The sequence below is a fragment of the Aulostomus chinensis genome, chromosome 22, assembly GCF_037954235.1.
Source record: "Aulostomus chinensis isolate RoL2024-O1b breed Wild chromosome 22, RoL_Achi_v1.0, whole genome shotgun sequence".
Classification (NCBI taxonomy): domain Eukaryota; kingdom Metazoa; phylum Chordata; class Actinopteri; order Syngnathiformes; family Aulostomidae; genus Aulostomus; species Aulostomus chinensis.
Genome location: NC_141341.1, coordinates 6,110,390 through 6,133,624, shown reverse-complemented (window position 1 = coordinate 6,133,624; position 23,235 = coordinate 6,110,390). Strand labels below are relative to the sequence as shown.

General features: G+C 42.1%; 1 protein-coding gene across 5 annotated transcripts in view; it reads left to right on the top strand.

The window, feature by feature from the left end:
• runx1t1 (RUNX1 partner transcriptional co-repressor 1) overlaps positions 1 to 22,345 on the top strand; it is a 65,552-nt gene extending 43,207 nt beyond the window's left edge. The window contains exons 4-11 of one of the 5 annotated variants that reach the window (XM_086193163.1): positions 2,038 to 2,127; positions 6,139 to 6,320; positions 10,338 to 10,600; positions 11,214 to 11,302; positions 12,033 to 12,228; positions 12,736 to 12,804; positions 16,597 to 16,787; positions 17,491 to 22,345. In XM_086193163.1, coding sequence (XP_086049289.1) covers positions 2,038 to 2,127; positions 6,139 to 6,320; positions 10,338 to 10,600; positions 11,214 to 11,302; positions 12,033 to 12,228; positions 12,736 to 12,804; positions 16,597 to 16,787; positions 17,491 to 17,811 — 1,401 coding nt within the window. In that variant the 3' untranslated portion in view covers positions 17,812 to 22,345. Of the gene's footprint in view, positions 1 to 2,037; positions 2,128 to 6,138; positions 6,321 to 10,337; positions 10,601 to 11,213; positions 11,312 to 12,032; positions 12,229 to 12,735; positions 12,805 to 16,554; positions 16,788 to 17,490 lie in introns of all 5 variants that reach the window. The other 4 variants (XM_086193159.1, XM_086193162.1, XM_086193161.1 and 1 more) reach the window with 4 other exon arrangements.
• The last annotated feature ends 890 nt before the right edge of the window (positions 22,346 to 23,235 follow it).

Genomic DNA, 23,235 nt, shown 5'->3' with positions numbered 1-23,235 from the left:
CTTTTGGCTTCCCTGTGTTTATTTGTCTCAGCGTCTGCATGCACATGCCTCTCCTGTGTCCTTTTGGCTTGTATACCTCCCCCCATATCTCCCTCCCCTCCCTTCCTCTCTCACTTACTGTCTCTCTGTCCCTCCCCCTGCCTTATTGAAAAGAGTGACACCGTTAATTAGCTAGTTTTGTGTTGGGGAGAAGGAGAGCGGGAGACTCAGGAGGCTTCAGTAGCTGTCAAGAACAGCCCCTACGCAATCTGGGCGAACAGATGTAAGGCTGAATGTAACAAAATTCAGGTCTGGGAAATAACACCAAGTGTGAGGAGGAAAATAATATCTTTTGCCTTTTTATGTTCTCTGTCTCGTTGGGTTGTTATGGGTTTTTTCTGTATTTTTGCTTGTTATGTGCTCACCTCTCTCCCCCTTCCTTCCCTCCCTCCCTCCCTCCTGCTCTGCTTTTTGGGAATACTTCATGTTGATGATTAAAAATAGTGTCACAACTGTCTTGTCAGCCATCAATGCAAGTCACAGGAGAGAGAAATTGTTTGGATGAGGAGGGCTGACAAACGGAAATACATAACCCACTTTTGACCCCCCCCCTCCCCGCACCATCACACACACACACATACACACGCACGCACACACGCACGCACACTCCTCATGTTTGTAACTATAAAACATAAAAAGTAGTAAATATCAAATCCCAGCCTGATCATTTGCCTCCTGCTACTGTATATTGGGCACCTTGCAAAGGAAAGCCAAAGTGATATCATCAAAGACAAGAAGAAATGTGCATATTAGGCTGAATTTCAACTAAATTGTTGTTTGTCAGAGGTTTAATGTCTCAATATTGTTTACAAAACCAAACAAAATGCTCCCATCATCTCCCATCAAACTGTAATGTCCTACAGATAGTTTTTTTTTCACCTGCTGCTGGTCATGAGAATGAGCACAGGTCACAACAATGGTTTGGCCCGGCTCAGCTATTGTCAGGGTTTAAGAGGGGCAGTCAAAATTAGCACTGGAGAGGAATGGACTGATTTATTTTTATTTTTTTGCAATTGACCGTATTGCATTTTTTTAGGATTAAACATTTGAGGGTAAAAATAACAGTCAGGAAAAATAAATGCATTACATGATATTATTAAGAGGTTTTGGGGGGCCAATTCACTGCTAATTGCACCTCTGTTTTACACTGAATAAACATCTTGTTTTAAGAGTGACCTCTGAAACTGCAACTGCTATGTCAGCTGCCTTACTAAACCCCCGTTTAGTCGGTAACCTGAACACTGGGTGCCTTGCCCACCTGCTACGCTAACCCAGCTTAGATTAAGCTACATAATAAATAAAAAGATTTGGAAAAGTAAGCCTCAGCTTCGGCCTGCACCTTTCCAGACAATACTTTCCTCCTTCAGTGTAATGCATGATTGCACATTCATTATTAAGACGAACTAGTACTACGACTACCGCTGCTACTACTAAGTGATCCTGGTCTGGGTAGATTGTTGTGATCAGTATCATGAACTGGCTGCACCTGCGTTCCTAAACTTGTATCTTTTCTAAACGCTTCTCTGTTTTTAGATTGTGATCTCGTGCAAATTAGCACTACCTAGTAAATCAATCCTCGTGTATCTGAGCTGTAAAACCAACTGAAACGTCTTTAAACTATTACACAGATCCTCCTCCAGATAAATATCTCGCTGGCTGGTTGTTCAGATGACCTAGAAATGATCAAAATCATGAAACTCGAGAAAATCCATGGCTCAAAAAAAGAGCACCAGAAAAATAAACACATTTGTCCCCGTTGCTGCGTATTTATTGGTCACATGACTCAAAGTCCGACATGTGTATTTGTTTTGTTAATTAAAGTGTCTTTGTTTCTGGGGCTCTTTCAGCCCATATGCTTCCTATTAGAAAACAAGAAACACTCACTGCAGGCCAGCCTATTGCTCAGCTTCCAATAAGTAATATTATCACATAATGCCTTCCACATGGATTCATGTGTTTTCTCTCTTGTCTCTCTCTCTCACTCTCTCTCCGCTCCAGAATTCAACACTAACCATCGAAGAATTTCACTCCAAGCTCCAAGAAGCCACCAACTTCCCTCTGCGACCTTTTGTCATACCCTTCCTGAAGGTAGATGTTCAAATATATAATTACTGCGGAAGGTTTGCCTGCTTAACTCTGATCCACCAAAATCTGGAAAGCATTTATTCAGCTCCGACCCAGATGTGCATATTTATGTTTATGTCATGATATTTCTTGGGTTTTGTGGTCTCTTTGCTTTTTCTATATCTCTGTGTTCTATCTAATCTTCACCAGTTTCTCTCTTGTTTTCTCTCTGTCACATCATCTGTTGCTCAGTTTTTCATTCCTACAAATTAAGCAAGTCATTTCGGTAGATTTCTTCCTCTTTTTAGATCAATTTTATTTACAGTAAGCCGTAATTTAGTTTATTTTGTTTTTGAAAGGTTTAGTTTAGTTTTTTTTTTAAAGATTGCCTTACGTGCTGGAACGGACTACAACAGAGTTACTTGGCGTCGTCTATTCTGCAGCCTCCTACCCTGCTCTCTCTCTGTCTCTCTCTCTCTCTCTCTCTCTCTCTCTCTCCCTCTCTGCTCTCTCTCTCTGTCTCTCTCTGTCTCTCTCTCTCTCTCCCTCTCTGCTCTCTCTCTCTGTCTCTCTCTCTCTCTCTGCTCTCTCTCTCTCTATCTCTCTCTCTGCTCCCTCTCTCCCTCTCTTCTCTCTCTCTCTCTCCCTCTCTGCTCTCTCTCTCTGCTCTCTCTCTCCCCCTCTCTGCTCTCTCTCTCTGCTATCTCTCTCCCCCTCTCTGCTCTCTCTCTCTCGCTCTGCTCTCTCTCACTCTCTCTCTCCCTCTCTGCTCTCTCTCTCTCTCTCTCTCTCTCTCCCTCTCTGCTCTCTCTCTCTCCCCCTCTCTGCTCTCTCTCTCTCTCTCTCCCTCTCTGCTCTCTCTCTCTCCCTCTCTGCTCTCTCTCTCTCCCCCTCTCTCTCTCTCTCTAAAGGCTTGTTTTGTTATCGATTGTTCATCCTGCTAAGCAACATTTTCAAGTATTTCCTATTTTCAACCATTAGCATTGTATTGCCAGTGGAAGGAGCACTTTTCTCTCTTAAGCCTCCAGCCATCTTTTTTATGCTTTCACTTCAGCAGTCGCCTTGATTCAGTCACAATCTCTCATCATAAAAATGAAGAATGGCGGTCTTTTTCTGGCCATTTATGCACTCTGGTGTCAGATAGGTGCATATTCCGGATTTGTTCAAGCCTTTTTGAGGGGAGAGAGGTGGTCAAAGATGATGAATGAGAGTGGGGTTTATATTGAGGGCTGGATTGCCCATTTGTGGGGTCTAGATGAAGCTGAGATCAATACCATAGCTGTATAGAGAGATGGAGAACAGGGATAACCTCAGCGTTTGAAGACCAAGCTCATTTTTTTCTATTATACACCTTTAGAAGCTCATGTTTTCTCCACCTCCTCTGACGCTCCCTCCATTCTCTGTGTGAGTGACGGGCGTGGGGTAAATGTGGTCTGACATTCACAAGCCTATATTGTCCATGTTGGTCATGAACCGTGGAAACTAGTCCCACGACAACTGGCTGTTAATGACACAAACAGGAGTAGGTTTTCCTCATCTTCTTTCTTTTCATTCAGCTTCTCATTTGATCGCTCTCCATATCTTTATTGCTCGCTTCCCTCGCTCTGTTTATCTACTATTCTCCATCCTCCGTCTGCATCCTCCAGTCCCTCCTTCCCTTCTCCTCTCCTCGCCAGATGGTTAGTGCATCACTGGGATGGCTGCGGAATCAAAGATGCAACCCCCCCCCCCCCTCCATTGCTACTTCTCTTCTCTCTCTGACTGTCTGTCTGTCTCTCTCTCTCCCTCTCTCTCTTTTTCCTCTCTCCCTGGTCTAATTTTAGTGTCTTCCCACTGCGGGGCCTTAAATGCCAGCTACCATATGGTAGCAGTGAGCAGTTGGAGGTGTGGGGGAGCTTTTATAGGTGCATAGAAGCACAGCTGCAACAATGCGCATCAGGGCACAGAGTATTTCATTATGCTAATGCTAGACCAAGCTGACCCTTGCAACCCCCTCCCCGGCCAAACCCACTCCACTCTTTTCCCCTTCTCTTAATACTAAACCACAAATTGGTTGTTGTGACTCTTTACTGGAAGGAGGCAATCATAAACCACACAGCGCCAGTGACGTGATGTGCCGGCGGGACGCCTGCCACACGAGACAACAGGCTTGCGAGGCAGCAATGTTCCTCTGTTTTTAAGTCAAAGTTGAGCCCTTTTTAACTTCGCTTCCATCTGAGATGTTTTGTTTTTCTTGCGTGGCACTGAAGTGACAGAGCTGCTGTGAGACGGAACCGCAGGAACAAACAGATTTACGCACACAGAGAGGGAGAGAGAGACATGATTGGAAGTAATTGAATTGGGACAATGCAGACATACAGACGAAGTCACCTAGCTTTACCTCTAAGAGAAAATTACACAGAAAGCCAATGAAGTGGCAGCTTATCCTGAATGCGGCTTTTTATTTTTTATTTTCATGTTTGGCACATTTTGATAAATTGACAGATTTTTTTTTTGTTTATTTTTTCAAAAATAAATCCTCCTGGCTGGGTTTTAGCTGTGGCTGCTACTTGAAATTTTCCTCCAATGGAAGTGCAGATGTTAGTTTCCGTAACAAGCAAATGCTACATTTGAGTATGAAAAATGATCCAGTCCCTTCACTGGTCTACGTTTATTGATTCAGTCTTTTTGTTAATGCATCCCACATCTCTGGCAATTAGGATGACCTCTAATAAATGAAAGATGAGTTCACCGAGGTCAAAGCAATCTATTTTATGCTCTTTTTCAGAGGGTAATTACGATCATAAGCTATTAACGGACCATTAACTCAGGCAGGTAAAGCGAAGGCCGGTGCTTGGCATTTCTTTCACTACAACCAATTAGCGCTCATGAAAAATATATATCTCTTACAAAATCATGCTTTTGTTTTGCAAGTGTTATCTCTTTGTGCAGTTGGAGATTGAAAGAAGCAAATCCGACGGTCAATGCAAGGCAGGAAATATAAAAGAGAGAGGATTATAAGAAAGGAACGAGAAAACAAAGAGACAGATTAAGTTATTCAGGACAAAACAAAGATTAAGAGAAAATGTATAAAGATGGCTGCTCTGAAGTCTCCTGTGATGTTCTTCACCAGAATAGGCCTCACTCTCATCATCGCTGATGCAACACTTTCATCTTCTTGCCTCAAAATGCGCCCCATCAGATGTCTTTGAAGTTGACGCTCACATACCTGCGTGACCTTGTACCTCCACTAGAAAGACGACCCCTCGTTATGTCAAAAGAATTGAAAATAGCTGCTTTTTCTAGGATAATGTATATGCCATCAAAAAAAAAAATAGTGGGTTGTAAATGTTTTTCAGCTGGTGGCGAGTCAGTGGCAACAAGTAAACAGAGGTTAGATGGAAGAAATTTAAGGGGAAAAGTCATTGTACCATCATCTTTGGTTATTTTTGTTATGAAATACTCAAGGCTGTTTCGGTAGTTTTTATATTTTGTTCCAGATCAAGGAGCTGTATCCTTTCATTTAGCCTTACTTTGATGTAAAAAAGAACAAACATAATAACATAATATTTTGAAATTTCAATATTCCAACTGCATATTTCCTTTCATCTTAAGTTGTTGTTCTCTGAAGTGTGTTTTCATGACAGTACATATCTTTTTTTTTAAGACACACAGCTTAACTCAGACTAGTTATGCTTCTTTCAAAGAAGAAAGAGGTGCTCTTTGATAGTCAAAGGTTAAAAAAAGAAAGGTCCGAGGAACTCTTCTTGAAAATGTAATGAGATATTTTATTCAGATGGATCTTTCATGGTGGAAGTCCCCAAAATATGTACAGTTGTTTACATGCTAAGATGGAAAAACATAGCGGCTCAAACAGCTTCTTCCGGGTGTGGCTGTTGTTACTGTGTCTGGAAATAAACAAAAAAAAAAGACAACAAAGAGCTAAATTTTGCTTTTTTATCTTTCTGACAGGCAAAAAGGCAGATGTGATCTTTATATAATTGGTCTGGAAATTTCATCCAATTGGTAAATTTCCTCTGCTGTTTCCTCCGGCAGGCCAACCTGCCTCTCCTCCAGCGGGAGCTCCTCCACTGCGCCAGGCTGGCCAAGCAGAACCCGGCTCAGTACCTGGCCCAGCATGAGCAGCTGCTGTTGGACACCAGCACCACCTCCCCAGTGGACTCCTCCGAACTCCTGCTGGATGTCAACGAGAACGGCAAAAGAAGGACGCCAGACAGGTGGGTGAATCAGATGGATTCGATGAGATTTGAAATGAGGTTTCGAAATTTTTGTGAAGCAAAAAACATTGCGTGATTCCGTGGGTGAGAATGTAGCCTTTGTACGTTTGTCAGCTCCAAATAATAAAGCTGCGAAGGCTTTTTACTCCTCCATTATTTGATCTCATGCATAAATCCCTTTGAGTCTGCCTGCATCCCCATGTACCCATACATTACTCCACAGACACAAGCTGAGCCAATGCGATGCAATCTTGTGATGTGTTAATATATGTATGGGAAGTGTCTGTCAGTGCGCCACCGGGCCTCATGACGTGCTCCATTGGACATCTCAGCTCACGGCTCCTGCTCTTAATGGGCCAGAACTGAGGAGAGGAAGTGATGGGAGCTGCAGACCTGGCTCCACCCAGACACATCCTGAGGACAGCCTAGGAAGGAAGGCTGCTGTGCCTTAATGAAAAGTGTGGATCTGTCAGAGAATGTGTGAATACACGGTTTATCATTTACTCCCATGCTTGATTGGGAATGTAAATAGAACACAGTGTGTCCCTGCGTGTTTTTCTCATCTCTGCATCAACCCCCAACCCAGCTAAATCATTACATCCATTTGTTGTCACGGACTTCAGTAATGACTCAATGTTCCCTGCCCTAATGGACGAGCACTGAGACGTGCCATCCAGGAACATGCAGGACTGTAAAAACCTACAGTCCTCTCTCCAACTCGGCCCAGAGCAACAAGCATGAAACCCGTCCAGGCTTCAGCGAGCATATGTGCATGTTTACGACTGTAGCGATAAAGTTGCTCTCATACAATAGAACTACATTAAAACTAAAACATTAGGGTCAACTTCAGGTGTGTGGTTGTGTGTGGGGGCTTGTGTTCTCCCGAAATTCCTTTTTTTTTCTTTCTTTTTTCTAATCAGAACATTAATTAAGACCAGTCAGGCTTCATCAGAAACTGTTTCATCAAACACTATCAAGCATTTTAAATTCTTGGAAAGATGTTTGTGAGTGTTTGTACTTTGTTCAGAGTTTTTTGCAATGTGTGCATGGTCCTTTTTAAACTCCCCGGGGTCCGAGATTGTTAATACAGACAGGGAATAGGAAAATGTACTTTTTATATTTGCTGAGGGACAAAACTGCTGAATGGAATATTAATAATTCCCACCTTCCAGTCAGCGAGGCAGACTTTTTCTGTTATACCTGCATATTCGCAGGCTGTCTGGTGCATCGGCGAGTGAGGGTATAGAGGAGAAGGTGTGCGTGCGTGTAAGTGTGTGAGAGAGAAAAACGAGGAGGAAAAAAGTGTGAGAATGGTTAATGTATGTACACCCCAGTATAGGTGTGTGTATGTGTGTGTGTGTGTGTGTGTGCCTAGGGAGATGGGCTGATAACACATACAGATGAGGCTCCAGCACCAATACGGCTGGCTAAGCACCTCTTGTTTCTGCTTACCTCTGCTCTGTATCCCGCCCTATTGGAGCCCTCTGTTGGAATATTGGAATTTGAATGGGAATCCTTAATTACAGACAACAAGGTGCTATCCATTCATCCTGATTAAGGAGCCAGAGCGGGAATATCATCCGCACAAAAAAAAGAAACATACAACAGACTCTCTTACAGCCGCTTTTATTCAAGCAACAGCTAGGAGGTGTAAAATTACCAGTACAGTACCTGCACTATAATGGCTTTCATGGTAATTTTAGTACAATTCAGCATCTTTGCATTGATTTCATGAATGCTGCACGATGCAGTACAATTACACGAAACTGAAAACTGCAGGTTTTTAGAATCCTTCATCTTCATATAAGATGTCGTTTAAGGGAAATCAAGGTTGACCTTTGAGGTGCCGGTGAAGGTTTTAACAGGAAGCAGAAGCAGATTTGTAAGGATAAAGGAGTGTGCAGGGGATGGATGTGGCATCGTGTGTTCATAGTTACTTGAAATGAAAGGGAAAGTACTTGAGTTATGCTTATATTAATATGTATTTATGTATATTTCTCTATGTACTCCATTGTCTTTTAAAGACTGATTGTGTATGAGCTCACGAATGAAAAAGGAGCAGAACAGGAAATGTTGAAGCTGTATAGAGAAAAAAGGAGCTGATCACAAAACCAGGAGGAATTTTTTTTTTTTTTTTACCAAAATGTGATTAAATCAAATAAACAGCAGGTCACATGCATCTGTTCTCATCCACATATCACCTCCTATCAGCTGCATATGAAAATAGCAGGAAGTATTTAAAATGCCCCCCCCATGTTCATTCTGCTCGCTTGCTGTTGCTTTTTTTTCCCTCTAATATCATTTTCTCATAAATAGTAAAGGTTTCTTTTTGAAAATGTTGCTTATCCTTGTTACTCCTGGCATGTGTTTTGCACATGCATATTATCCATTTCCATAAAAAAGCTACAAGAATCATGAAAGCAAAATTAGACCTTGTACTGCAAATTTTCACCATCTTTCGCAAATTAGGACTCAAAAATCAGATTTTTTTTTCTTCTTTTTTTTTTTTTTGCCTTTATCTGCTATGCTGCTGATTTGGATTCTGCTGCGGGCGCTGTACTCACCCCATAAAAGAAAAGACTCAGGAATAATAAAGTCTGCTCAAACACCAGAAATTAATCATAGAAATATGTTCACAAATGGACCCTGCTGTCTTGATATTAGGTGAAACAACAACTGTAAAATCTGCTTTTCATAAAAGCCACCCTGAAATGTTCCTCTGGTTCTTCAGTGCGGAATGTGTGAGTGTGTTACTGCTCAAAATGTGAAAACTCAATTGCTTTATTGTGGAAGAGCGGGAGTCCGGACATCACTTAATATTTATGTTTGCCTGAATACAATTTTTAAAAAATGAAGGAAGTGTATTAAAATGTGAGTGTGTCGGTCCACATGTGAAAGGAAACTGGGCATACAGGGTAAATTATATGCACACACACTGTATAGGAGACACGTGTGCACTCCAGTGCCTGTAGATATAAACATTGTTGCAGCAGGAAGGCCGGGGAGATAAGAGTGTGGCTGGGGGGAAAGAAGAATGGATGGATGAGTCGAGGGAGGCAGAGAGAGAGAGACGGAGGGATGGAGGGAAAGAGCATATGGAGAGCTGTGGATGAGCATTAGGATCCCATAAAAACAGCTCATTAAGAAGTTCAATCTGTTCATCGGAGAGAGAGAGAGAGAGAGAGAGAGAGAGAACAGGAGAGACAGAGAAAAAGAGCGTGTGTGTGTGTGTGTGTGTGTGTGTGTGTGAATGTGTGGAAACTGAAGGATTGCAGATAACGCGGGGGGGGGTTGGCGAGATGTAACTGTGAACTGATGAAGCTGAGAACACACACACACACGCACACACACACACACACCCGTGCTTTCAAACAGACAAATGCACCTGGCTGCATTAATCTGCAGTAGCAGGCTAACAAAAATCCACCTGATCCCATTTGTGTGAGTATGTGTGTGTCTGTAATTTTTGTTCGAGCCTAAGTTTTGTGTGTGTGTGTGTGTGTGTGTGTGTGTTAGGTTTCTTTGTCTGTGAGCAGTAAACCATTACTACATGAAGGGGTGGGACTGTCGTGATAATATGTTTGGCTCCTGTGTGCAAACACATATTAAAGCACATATTTTTACAAACTTGGTCTTTATGTTTACAGCAAAATGATTTCCGCTGGTTTATTTCATTTATTTCCTCGACCTTTGTTCTCCTTGTCTGCTCCTCTTGTCTTACTGAGGTATAGCCATGACAGTGAAAGCCTCAATTCTGTTGTGCTGCGTTCAACAATTTCAACAGGTGAAACATTAGGAAGTATTATATTTGTCATTTTAGGATCATTGCAAAAGAGCCGATGTCCATTAAAAACTTACTAGATGCAAAACCAGAGGGTGCATGGCTGCTGGTGGGAGCAAATCTGTTTTTGAGTTATCCTGCTAACAGATGAACCAGCACCTCCTTGGTAGAGGTAAAAATACTCACTAATCCTGCTGAGACGGAACACTTCAAGTTCTCCATCTGCCTCCTCCTAGAACCAAAGAGAACGGCTTTGAGCGAGATGGTGCCCTGCACCCAGATGTTCATCCCAGTAAGCGGCCCTGCACCATAAGCCCCGCCCAGCGTTTCAGCCCGTCGAATGGGCTGTCCTACCAACCCAACGGCCTGCCTCACCCGGGTCCGCTCCCCCCGCAGCACTACCGCCTGGACGACATGGCCATCGCCCATCACTACCGCGACACCTACAGACACCCTGCATCAAATCATCGGGAGATCCGTGAGAGAGCCCGGCCCATCGGTGAGCACCGGGATGCACAGAACTGCTACTTGTCGTACTTTTACAGCTTTTACTCTGTAGTCGTACCAGGAAGAACAAAAGTGGATTTCATTTATAAAACAGTTACAATAGTTGCATCATCTTAGCATCATCTCTCAGACCTCTTTATATACCACTAAGATCAGTATTTTACTGGTAATGATCATCACACAGTGTCAACATCAGCCTAGTGGATGCCTGTTAGTACTGCGGATTGACAGTCTCTCGGACCACGCGCCCCGCCACCCCAGTGAGAACAAACCAAAGTTGAGGCCTCGGGACACTGTATTGATGAAGCTGTAATGAGGGCTCGGTTCTAAAAATAGAGGAGAAATTTACGATGTTTTATTTTGTGATGGATGTTTGTTGGACCAGAAGTTCAGTCACTTGATCTTGCCCTCAGGATGGGAGAGAGATATGGAGACAGCAAAGAAAGAGTGCAACGAGGGAGGGGTGGGGTGTCAACCCAGTGAAGGATAGATGAAGGGGAGAGTAAGGGCGTGATGAAGTAATCTTAAAGTATATTGATCCTTTTTGTCATGCTAACTGGCCCATTTGTCATCCCTCTGTCTGTCTTTCTGTCTCCCTGTTAAAGGTATGCATACAGGGGCCAGGCAGGAGGAAGTGATCGACCACCGGCTGACAGACCGAGAGTGGGCTGAGGAGTGGAAGCACCTTGACCATGTAAGAAAAGTAATAACATTTTTATATTACTCTACTCTACAATCCTTTCTCTGTGAGGAACGGTGCTTAGACAAGTATTAACTCAGTTGATTTTAAATTGTAACATTGAGCTAAATTGTAGATTTATTTTTAAGAGATATTTTTTCGTTGACTTTTATACACAACAGAACATCTAAGAAACTATTAGCAATGTTGTGGCACCAATTTAACAAAGCCAGCACCACACAGCACAGTACAGTATTTTTCTGGTCACTTCACATAATTCTTGCGATCACTTTGGTGTTCAAACTGTTCATAAACACAACCTTTAAAATCAGAAATAAGATTTTACTTTAAGTCACATATACATTGTAATCTTACGTTTTCCAGTCTTTGTCATGTTGATGTGTGTTGATGTTTGCATGTAAGTGTCCTATGCTTGAGTTGTAACATACAATACAAACATTCATGCACTGTTTTTTAAGTCTTGATCATCAGTTTCTCCACTGCCGTTTATCCAGTGTCACATGTGTGATGCTGCTTCATCGTATTAATGTTGGTGTAAGCAAAACAAAATCAGACATAGAAGACAAACTTATCTTTAAATGAATAAGACAACCAATAATGCACGCACCTCTGTAAAATGACACTGACTGATTTAGAGCACCACCCTCCACAACTCAACTCTATACGTAGTCTATGGATATCTATGTGTAAACTCAGAGCCTTGTCCGCTCCTTGTAATCTCCAGCTGCTAAACTGTATCATGGACATGGTGGAGAAGACGAGGCGCTCGCTGACGGTATTGCGGCGATGCCAGGAGGCCGATCGCGAGGAGCTCAACTACTGGATCCGACGATACAGTGACGCTGAAGAGCTGAAGAAAGGTGCCACTAGTGGGCAGTCCAGGCAGCAAAGCCCTGCAGCACAGGAAAACGCAACATCAGGTAGAGTGTAACACATATAAGATGCATTACTAGCAAATGAATTAGCAGCTGCTAAATGGTCATGTTCTGGTCATTTTCACCGGGAGGGTCTCTGAACCTCTGTATCGTAAGATAAATTTTCTGCTTTGGAGGAAACTTGACAGTTGACATCCTGCCCTTTAATCCAGGATTACTCAGCTGGTTTGCATTCTACATAAAAGCGATGGTGTTTCTATGTCAACAATGTGAATGTGGAATGCCTCAGGGGTCAATTCTTGGTCCTTAACTGTCATATTTCTATATGCTGCCACAAGGAAATACATGTTTTCATTATTATCCTGATAATAACAATTATTCATACTCTTGTATGACCACTTTTTTTTCCTGAGTGATAGTGAATCTCTGCATGACTGCATAAGTGTATAATATGATCACGTTTTATTTGATTACTTCATCATTTTTTGAAATTTGCTCTAGATTCATCGGTACTTATTGATTTTTAATTTCTGTACCTTTGTGTTCCCATAGAAATTCATAGGGAGCTTCTGCACCGACCTGTGTCTGGTTATGTTCCAGAAGAAATCTGGAAGAAAGCTGGTGAGCAGAACATCCACATCTGTCATCAACACACAGACATAGCATTTCTCGTCAGATTTATAAGCCATTTTGCTTTGTAGACATCAAGGCCACCTTTTGAGATGACTCTGAGCTGCAGGCGAAGGAGAAACCCTTTATAAAATCGCTTCTTTTTCACATCTATGCGGTCAGAATATCCTTGTCTCAGACTTGATTTGATGCGTCATACTTGATACTCTACCACATCACTGTGCACACCCCAAACACAGTGTCAGAGCAAAAAACAATTTCATACCGCACAAGACAAATAAGGGCTATCATTTGCTTTTATGGTCATTTCAGTGGTTCTGCTGTTAAAAGTTCAGTGGATTTTATATCGTTTTGCTCTTGGCATTTTTCTAATCCCTTTAGACGCAGACATTACAGCCGGAATTGTTATAAAAGCAAAAGTCATTCATTATCTACACTGTGTTTTTGTGTCCATTTAACCTAACTCGCATGTACGAAACTAGTAAAATCATAAATGCAATTTGCAGTAGCTCATCGCTTTTCATTATTTACATTGTGCTTGTGTGTGTGTGTGTGTGTGTGTGTGTGTGTGTGTCTGTGTGTGTGTGGGTGGGTGGGTGGGTGGGTACACAAACATCATTGTTTAAACTCACGCCATCACCCTTTTCACTGTCCTGCAAAATTGAAATAATTTTCCATTGAGGCTTCAACGCTCGAGGAATCCACTTTGTATTCGCCGTCAGTGATACAGTATATCTGCTTTTTAAACCCCTTGGAGAAAAGAAATTGTCCCCTTGCTTGACCAAGCATGATGTGCGAGATACTCAGAACAAGTAATATGCATTTAAATTGAATTGAGTATCACCATCGGGACACTGCTCTGCCTGCTCTCCAGTATTCTCCTCCCCTCACCAGCTTTGATCGATCTTCCATCTGAGGCATTTGGTGTGTAATCACAATTCCATGCACGAGGCATATATCACACGGCACCGGGGCAATTTCCATGACTCCCGGCAGCACAGTAGGTTAAAGACAAAACCACCCTGTTATAAAAATTTAGCTCTATCACAAAGAAGAGAAAATGTCTCTGTCTATAGAAAAGCAAAATTCTGTTTGACATTGAAAACAGATTTTACATTTGTAATACAAGTGCAATATGTAAGGAAATTAAGTAAAGTGAGGCAAATTTGTCGAAGCTGCGTTTATCTTTTGTCTGTAGGATAAATGGTGACGTCTATTTTTCATTCTCTCTGCATTCTTCTCTGTATTTCCATTATCCTTTTCACTTCAGCTGCATACATTCTAGCTGAGGAGATTTAAATGTGACCCAGGGAGGATTGCAAAATAGGAATTTTAACACAATAGAGCACGGCAGTGAATACATCTGTTTGAAATGGGCAAGATGTTTACAGTTGGTGATAAATATTCAAGCACCTTGCACAGTGTCCTACTGGTTTCCCACTTCCCCTCACCGAGTGGGCCTCTGGGATCACAATGGAAATGCATAATTTAAATATAAATTGCCTGATTTGCATACACAATTAGTCAAGTTACTGGCTTGATGGGAGCAAACAAAAAGCCCTCCTTTTGCTTTGACGTTCAGTTTGAATTCCAGTGCTTAACAATCGCGTGGCAAGGTTATTCACTCCACAAAACAATTTTAAAATAGCACATTGCTCCAGATCAGAAGCTGATTCTGTGAGTGATTACCTGGGATTAATGGGATTTCAAGCTGTTGTCTGAAGGATATTTTTCAAATTAAAGGCAAATTATATTTTTTGTTTATCACCAAATAAGATTTAAGACAAAGAATATGGCTTTAAAAAAAAAAAGAAAAAAAAAAGATCCGACCCACATTAATCCATAAAAGCAAAAGTGCTCAAAATTCTTCACTCATCCCAGCTGTAATCGAGTTTTTGTCATGTTAAATTTCGCACCAGCTAGAAATTAAATTTAACTGAAAAATAAAGCCAGAAGACAAGAAGGTAAAATAGTCAGTAAATCAGCTGGAGTGGGTACAGACGATGTGCTATGTAAAGTAAAGTATACCCAGTATATCAAAGCAATTTGAATCCATTTGCTGAGTGTAACGTTTAGTCTGCTTTTTTCTTTGTACACGTTTGCATAAACACAAAGGTCTCTATCACGAGAGTAAACACAATGGCATCAATTGCTGACAAGATAACGTCAGCAATCGCAGCTAGCACTGACAAATATAACTGAGTCCCATGTCCAAACCAGTCATTGCTGGGAAAGTTGCTCAGTGGTGTAGAACACCCAAAAAATAAAATAAAATAAAATGAAAATAAGCTTTGATTTAAGGGTGCAGTCTTCTTCTGGTTGGTCAGGAGAACAAAAACTCTACAGACTTCCTCCAGCTGAGCCGGTGCAGTCGAAGATTTAATGTTATTGTTCTAATTATGGCGGCACGGTGGTGCAGTGGTCAGCACTGTCGCCTCACAGCAAGAAGGTTCTGGGTTTGAGTCCCGGCTCCAGCACAGGATCTTTCTGTGTGGAGTCTCCATGTTCTCCCTGTTCCTGCGTGGGTTCTCTCTGGTACTCCAGCTTCCTCCCACAGTCCAAAGACATCAAGAGGGGACGAGGCTGATTGATACTCTAAATTGACTGTAGGTGTGGCTGTGAGTGTGAATGGTTGTCTGTCTCTATGTGTTGGCCCTGTGATGGACTGGTGACCTGTCCAGGGTGAACCTGAAGGCTGCTGGGATAGGCTCCAGCCCCCCCCCCCCCCCCCCCCGTGACCCTTAACTGGATAAGCTGTAGAAAATGGATGGATGGATGGATGTTGTAATTATGATTAAAATAGTCATTTTAATGAGGGATTATTACCCTAAAACATATTTTATAATGTAATCTGGGGCAGTCCTTGATGTAACTGAATTAAATGCACGATTTGGCCGCTATGTCAAACTGCCATGAACGCTCAGCTCTAATCCTCGTTCGAAACATCATCTTTTGAGAGTCTTTTGAGAGAAAGAAAAATGATTTGGACTAATCTCAGTATCAGCATCGCTGCTTTTGTAAGAAAGCCCTCCAGTTTGTTCGCTTTCGAGCTTTGTCGCTGAGCGCCGCAGCACATTCCAGAGGACCTCGGTGAAGCCAACATGTACAAACCCGTACTTGTATGTTCATGTCGACATCATGCATGTGATAGAATACACAAATCAAACATCTAAGCATTGTTATGCATTTTCAATTGGTAATCTAATAAATCCCTTTTTCAGACCCTGAGTTTGGGAAAGATGGCAGCTACCCACAGCCACTGCTAAAAGAATGTCATGATTTGATGGGAATGCTGTACAAGTATGCAGCATTAACAGCCTTTAGATTTGATGCCTGGTGTGGAAGCTCAAACTATGCTGAGGGCTGATATTGGGGAAAAAAAATCAATCAGCTGAAATATTCTTGTTATCTCTGGAACCAGAGCGTATTTTTTCAGCTTGTGTCCTCAAAAAAAGAAAAAAAAAGGGCGAAATCAACTTTTACAGTGAATATTTTAGGAAACACAATCTTACCTCCGCAGTTCCACAACAATTCTCTGAAAGAAAAAGTGTTTAGAATGGGAGTCACATAACGATGTAGAAGGTTACTGAATGGATTACACAAAATCCTCGTGTTGGAGTCTAAATACTAAAGAATCTCATACTCTGTACAGTCAAGAATGGTAAAAACAAAAGTGATAACATCATTTGTATTCCTCAGTATTCTCAAAAACAGGATAATACATTGCTAACTACATTGCAGGTACGGGAGGCTTGACTTCCTCTGTCTCCACACTCTTTCCAGAAGAGGCCGTGAATGAGGTGAAGCGGCAGGCCATGTCAGAGCTACAGAAGGCCGTGTCAGAGGCAGAGCGAAAGGCTCACGAGATGATCAGCAGCGAACGGGCCAAGATGGAGCGCACGGTAGCCGAGGCCAAGCGTCAGGCGGCCGAGGATGCGCTTTCCATAATCAACCAACAGGAAGACTCCAGCGAGGTAGGAACACATTTTATACACTATCATCCTGGTAGTTCTGGCGTCATGTCTTTCTTTGTCACTTAAAAATGAGAAGCAGTAGGCTGTTTGAGAGACGGCCTTTCAAAGAAGTAGAAGTTACATCACAGTCAGGGGATAGTGGGAGAGAGACCAAAATAAATTCCTCTCACATCCCTCCGTCCTCTCTTTTTCCAACAAACTACCAATTCAGCTGAGAAGAAATGAGGCTAGGAGCTTTAATTTGCTAATCACCACTGGAGACTTTGACGTTTAATCAGTTAAGGGAAAGGGAAATATGCCTCACATCTGACATTAATTGCAGGAGTGATGTTTATGAGAGAGAAGCGCCCCTGAGGAGAACTTTCAAAAGCTGTTTGTAACCTTGTTCTCCTGTTTCCTGTGGATATACAACATCCCTGACATGCTCTGCCTGTGGTTTCTAAGATATATAAGAGGCCCTAAGTGTAATAAGAGATGGGTATTTGATCTGTCTGAGGTTTGATTTCAGCTTAAGTGTTGGACTGTAAAAGCTCGTTCGTTTAATGTGCAGACTGGAGCACTGTTGCTAATCTCATTTAAGTATATGTAAATCTGTAAATAGAGGCTGAAAGTAAAACTTCAAAAAAGTAGCCATGGTAGCTATATCAATTATCACTGTTTTATTGTTTTGTGTTAGTTAAATGTGTCTCTATCTATCTGTCAGAGCTGCTGGAACTGCGGCCGCAAGGCCAGTGAGACATGCAGCGGCTGTAACACAGCACGCTACTGCGGCTCCTTCTGCCAGCATAAGGACTGGGAGAAGCACCACCATGTCTGCGGTCAGACCCTGCAGGCCCAGCAGCAGCAGGCCAGCCAGCAGCAGGGAGGCGTCCCAGGGTCAGAGACCCCTGCTCCCATCAGCTCCTCTGCCTGCACCCCGAGCAGCGGAACTGGGAGTCCGGCTGCTACCCCGCCTGCTGCTACCCCTCGTTCATCCACCCCCAGCACCCCGTCCTCTTCTGCCCTGGATGGCACGCCACGCTAAGACACTAACACTGAGGACGAGGGCAAAGGCCTCCAGGGCTTCACCGCAAGCACCCGAGCCCACAAACAGCATGACTGTCTACATTGCCTTGCAAATATTCTAAGCTAACGTGGCTAACAGAAAGAGATGGCATTGCTTCTGTCTATCTTGCAGTGTAGTCATAGAAGGAGGAAGAGGAGGAGGAAGAGGAGGAGGAGGAGGAGGTCCATAATCAGGTCATATTGACTTGTCACGACTTTAAAGAAACACAAAGATATTCTTTGTTTTGAATGAATGAATTTAAATATTGACATCCTTTTATCGTTACACTTGCTATTCTTGTTGTTCGTTTGTCGTTGTGCCTGTTGTTGTTAATGCTGTTGTCATTGTAGCTTATCTTATTTTTTCTTGTAAATATGAAGAGACTGAGCGGAGAAAGACATGCGTCACTCCCCGGTGTGAGTCACACACGTGTGAGAGAATTTCCGCCGTTTTGCACTGCTGCTTCTCGGTTCACAGTGGGGTCATGACGGATTATTTCAAATTTAATGGATTAGATAGGTTTCATGTGAGTAATCCCTGCTGGTCTCAGCACAGGGGGAACACAGGAACACTAAATGAACTACCAATGCTAGCCTTTGCCTTTATTTCTGCTATAGAATGGGGTTTTGTTTTTTTTTGGTCTGGTTTTTTAAAGGCAGACAGTCCAATAAATAGAATGTTTAATTTCCAAAAGTCAGAGTGTTATAGCAGCAATTCATAGAAATCACAAAACACAGTAACGACATCACCGCGGTTTACCAGCATTGCTCTTGTTTAAATTAGCAGTGAGCTTGGTTAATTGTAAGCTGCATACTTCCCATTATGATATACAATTATTTCTGTTCTGACGCTGGCGAAACTGAGAGTAGCTGCCCAAGATGGCCGTCCTTCTCTGAGGCATGCTTTCACACCTGACTCGGATCACGGAGTGACACCGTGAACTCGAAAAAAGTATATCTGACCTCCCCTTTTTTAAATGTTTTAATTTTCCATTTGTGAATTTATGCTTATTTCCTTCCTGTACCTTGGACTAGTCAACCTCAAGAACATATTTCACCAAACAACAACCACCGGGGCAACAACGAGCTAGCGGAGGGACCGAGGTCGCCGATTGTATAGACAGATATTGGATTCCTATACGCGGAATGAGATCCTGATGGATGGAAACACAAGTTTGCTGCCTGAAGACGGGAGAGGAATGGACTGAATCTCTGGCCCACAGAGCGACCGCCACGAGAGGCAGATGTTCGGCAGATTGCAAGCCGAGCCAGCTGTTCCACCGATGTTATTTCCTCTCACTTGTGATAATATCCAGGTCAGTGGGCTGGGAAATACAAATCCATCTCCCTGAAGGGTGTAAAAGAAAGAATTCTTGGACGAGATACAAAACGTTGCCCACTGCACATGTGGAGGATGTACTGACTACAATTCACACGTGTGTGCTCGGTGGGTCACTGAAGCTATCAAACAGGAAGTGAAGTCATCATCCCATCGGTGAGACTGTCACCAGGGCAGCCGCCCAAGCTGAAAACAGTTGGAAGCTCATTCTGCGCCCCCTCATGCTGTCTCAAAAACACCTCTCCTCACGTTCTTGTTTTTCTGTAGATGTTAAAGACTTCTGTCCTGTGGTGTCGCCAATGGTTATTTATTGTATATGTGTTGGACAAACGTGACAATGCATAGTACTTCAACCAGTCACAAGTCCTTCATAACTCTCTCTCTCTCTCTCTCTCTCTCTCTCTCTCTCTCTCTCTCTCTCTCTCTCTCTCTAGCTGGTGCAAAAAGATAAAAAAAAAGAAGTGTTATCTTTTTTTTTTTTTTCCACGCTGCTTTTCTATTCTGTGTAAGTGGTAGATCACCCGTAGCTCTATAAATTTGACTTCCCTTCGCCCTCAAGAAAAGACACAAGCTATATCTCAGAGCTGCTACTTGAGTCCGAGCCAGAACTTTTCTGAGAACTAGCATGTTGCGCGGAATGCTAACCTAAATGTTTTGTACAAGGGACATACATAAATGTATTTGCACTGTCACGGACGTTATTTCAGCATGCTTCTTTTCAGCATACTTGTGTTGTCGGTATAGAGCCATAATTCATCAAGCATTTTGTAAGTAGTGGTTAGCCGTTTTTTTGGGGGGGTGATGGTGGTGGTGGGGGGTGGGGAGGGTGTTGGGGAAAATGTAAAATCACCGAACACTTTTTTTTTTTCTCCTTCTTCTTCTCAACATGCTAGCAAAAGTGGCCATTACATTTCTTGAATAGTTACAGACAGTGCATGCACATTAACTGATCGTTTGTTAAATATTTGTTATTTTTTAGAAAAAAAAACTGAAAAACTACCAAAAAAATAAAAAATAAATCTAACAAACTAACTTTCCAAATGCAGAGGTGTAGACTCCCATTGACAGCTTTAACACTGCAAAAGCACCAGGTAACACACAGTATTAACACAAGAGATAGACAAAACACACCAAAAACAGCCAAAGACTGACACCAAGGACCAAAATCCTAAAAGATCTTCAGAAGAGGTTTGTTCACAGAAACATCTGGTTATTTATTTCTGCAGTTTTGTTCTCACGTTCATGGAACAAACGACTTTTTAGTGTCATAAAAGATGTTTATTTGAGTCTGGATTGAGCAAAGCAGTGGCGCTCGTCTTGCATTGTGAAATGAGAAGATGTGAGCATGAGGAACATTTCACGGCAGTTTTACATTTGAACTGGAGCAATAATTAACAATGTGACATTTTGGAGACATTTTTTAAAGATTTTATTCGCGTTGGTGCATTTTCTCATTACACAAAGATCAGATGAAGTGCCCGTTTCAGCTTTAAGCAGTTCAGTTTTTGATCCTTACAGAGTTTAAATGTGAGACTGGGCTTTCACACCAATGCCATTTGCGGTTATTTATTTACTATGTATTTCTTTTATTTTCTTTTGGGACAGGTAATCAGTCACAGCTTTGTTATAAACCTTCGATGTAAATCAAACAAACCTCTCAGTGGCAGTAAGAGAGCACTTATCCTGACGCACACAAAGGCTCTTCATCCCAAACACCTTGGTGCTACACAGAAGCGCGTTACAAATTGTGACCTCAAGGAACAAGTGGAGGCCCACTTCAGTTCTGGGCCGTTTGCTCCCTCCCCTCACCTCCCCCCTTCTTGTCTAAATAAAATACACACCTGTATTCTTGACTCGAAAGGTCCCCAAATAAAAAAAAAAAAAAGGTGTCTGACACCTGACTAGCGACTCCTCGGAAGCTGTGAAGAAACAGCCAAGCTGTTTTAACGCTAGTGTTTTTGAAAGTATACAAAAAATAATGTGTGTTCATCCTTATCAGGGCCAAACCTGGGTTAAAAAAAAAAAAAAACACTCTTGCTCAATGATTCTTTGAGAAGCTCTATTTCTTTCTTTCTTCCCTTCTTTATGTGTGTTTTGCTACAAATTCCTCGGTGGCAAACAAGTCTCACTCTACCTCTTACAGCACGATAAGAGCATCAGTCGCGGCGCTGATACTGGTCTAGTCGAAACCAAATGGGCACAAGAGAACAGGAAAATAAAAAAATCCAAAGTCAAAGCTCATACAGCTGCAAAACCATATCACTACTTGGTAACAATGCAGACCTCATGAATAAATAAAACATACGTGAATAGAAATGAGAAAAAAAAAAAAACGGAAGAAATTGTTTTCTTTTGTTAAGTTCTGTTTTGCCTGTGGCGTTTCTAGAGTACATCAAGAGTTTGAATTGTTTGAACAGATTTTAAAAATTGTGCTAATTTTAAATGAAAGTGTTGTCGATTCCTATTTTGATGATACAGGCGAAGGTCACAGGTAAGAAATGTCGTTTCTTGCACTTCTCTTTCCCCTCCACCTTTTTTTCCTCTCTTCTCTGTTGTGAAGACACGCTAAAGTGCTTGTCGACTTCTTAGCTGGAGTAAATTCAAACGGGGGAATATTACGTGAGGCAAAGCTTGTAAAAATTAAAAAATGTAGGCATGCCTGTTTTTCACAATAGGGGGAATTGTTATTAAAAATTTCCTACTTCTAAAGAAACTGGGGCCACTAGTGAACAGCGAAGGCCGTAGCATCGATCTGGGGGAGTGAGTTGAACTTCGCGGGTGGGAGGGGTTTCGTTTTTTTTTTTTTGTTTGGTTGTTTTTTTTAGGGGTTTTTTTTGTTTGTTTTTTTTGCGTTCTTGAGAAAATTACTTGTGAAAAAAAAAAGAGCTCAAATGGTTTGAAGTTGTTGTGCAATACTTAATTGAGACATGAAAACCACAGGTTAGTGGTAGGCTGACACTGGGCGGTCTCTCCATCGCTTAGAGTCAGTGTCCTCTAGAGAGCTTTCCAGTCTACTATGTCAGAACTGTGGTTTCTTGTTGATTTTTTTTCTTTTTGTTTCTTTTTTTATTCTTTTTTTGGGCTGTAAACTATGGTCTGTCAGTCTGTGAATCTTTGCAGTATAATTCTGGTATTGATGTTCTCTTTACGGTGTAATAAATATGTTAATACCTGCCTCCGAGACTTTAGTTCTTTTGTTGCAAACTGAGACGAGCATCAGCGCAGCCAATACTAACGTTCATGTCCGCCCAAGGAAGACATCACGAAGGACTGATCAAAAAAAAGAAAAGAATGAGCTGTTGCCATCGAAGGGCAAGGGGTGGTATGGAGTGTAGAAGCTGAAGAAGTTATAGTCCAAGAAATAAAAGTTACTGCAGGAAATAAAGTACCAGCTGTGCAACTGTGATGCTATAATGCGGAATGGAGTTTTCGGAAGAATCTGTCCGCCAACACACATCTGTCATGGCCATTTCTGCCTGAGACCTTCCCGATGTCAGTCCACCCCATTAGCTAGTATAACGTATAGGTACTGTAGCACACACACACACACACACACACACACACACACACACACACGCCAGATGTTGAATTTCTGCAGCTGTTAGCGGTAGAGTAGTAGTCCAGACACTGAGATGTGGAAAATCAGTTGATGTTGATGAAAGTACGTGAAACCCTAAACATGATTGTTAAGCACATTAAGTGCTTCTTCATTTTTCCACATTGTTGGTGATATTTCCTGTTTCCAAGTTTTAGAACTCCCTTTATTTTAACTCGGGAGCTCTGCTGTTGGTGCGATACATTTTCACCGGGGGAAATGTTAAATGACCTGCCTTCTGTTTCAGAACTTGAGAGGGTGTTTTTGTCTTCTCCTTTCAGTTAAGACTCTCACACTGACGCCAGAGGGCTGTCACAGGTTGAGATTTTTCACAGTTATTGTGGCCAAAATTCAAAATAACAAAATTATCCCTTCATTAGAACAAAAACCTCAGTTAGATTCATGTTCAGATGTGTTAGTTATGTGTTTTATCTCTTTTCTGCCAAAGTAATTACACTCAAAATTCAATA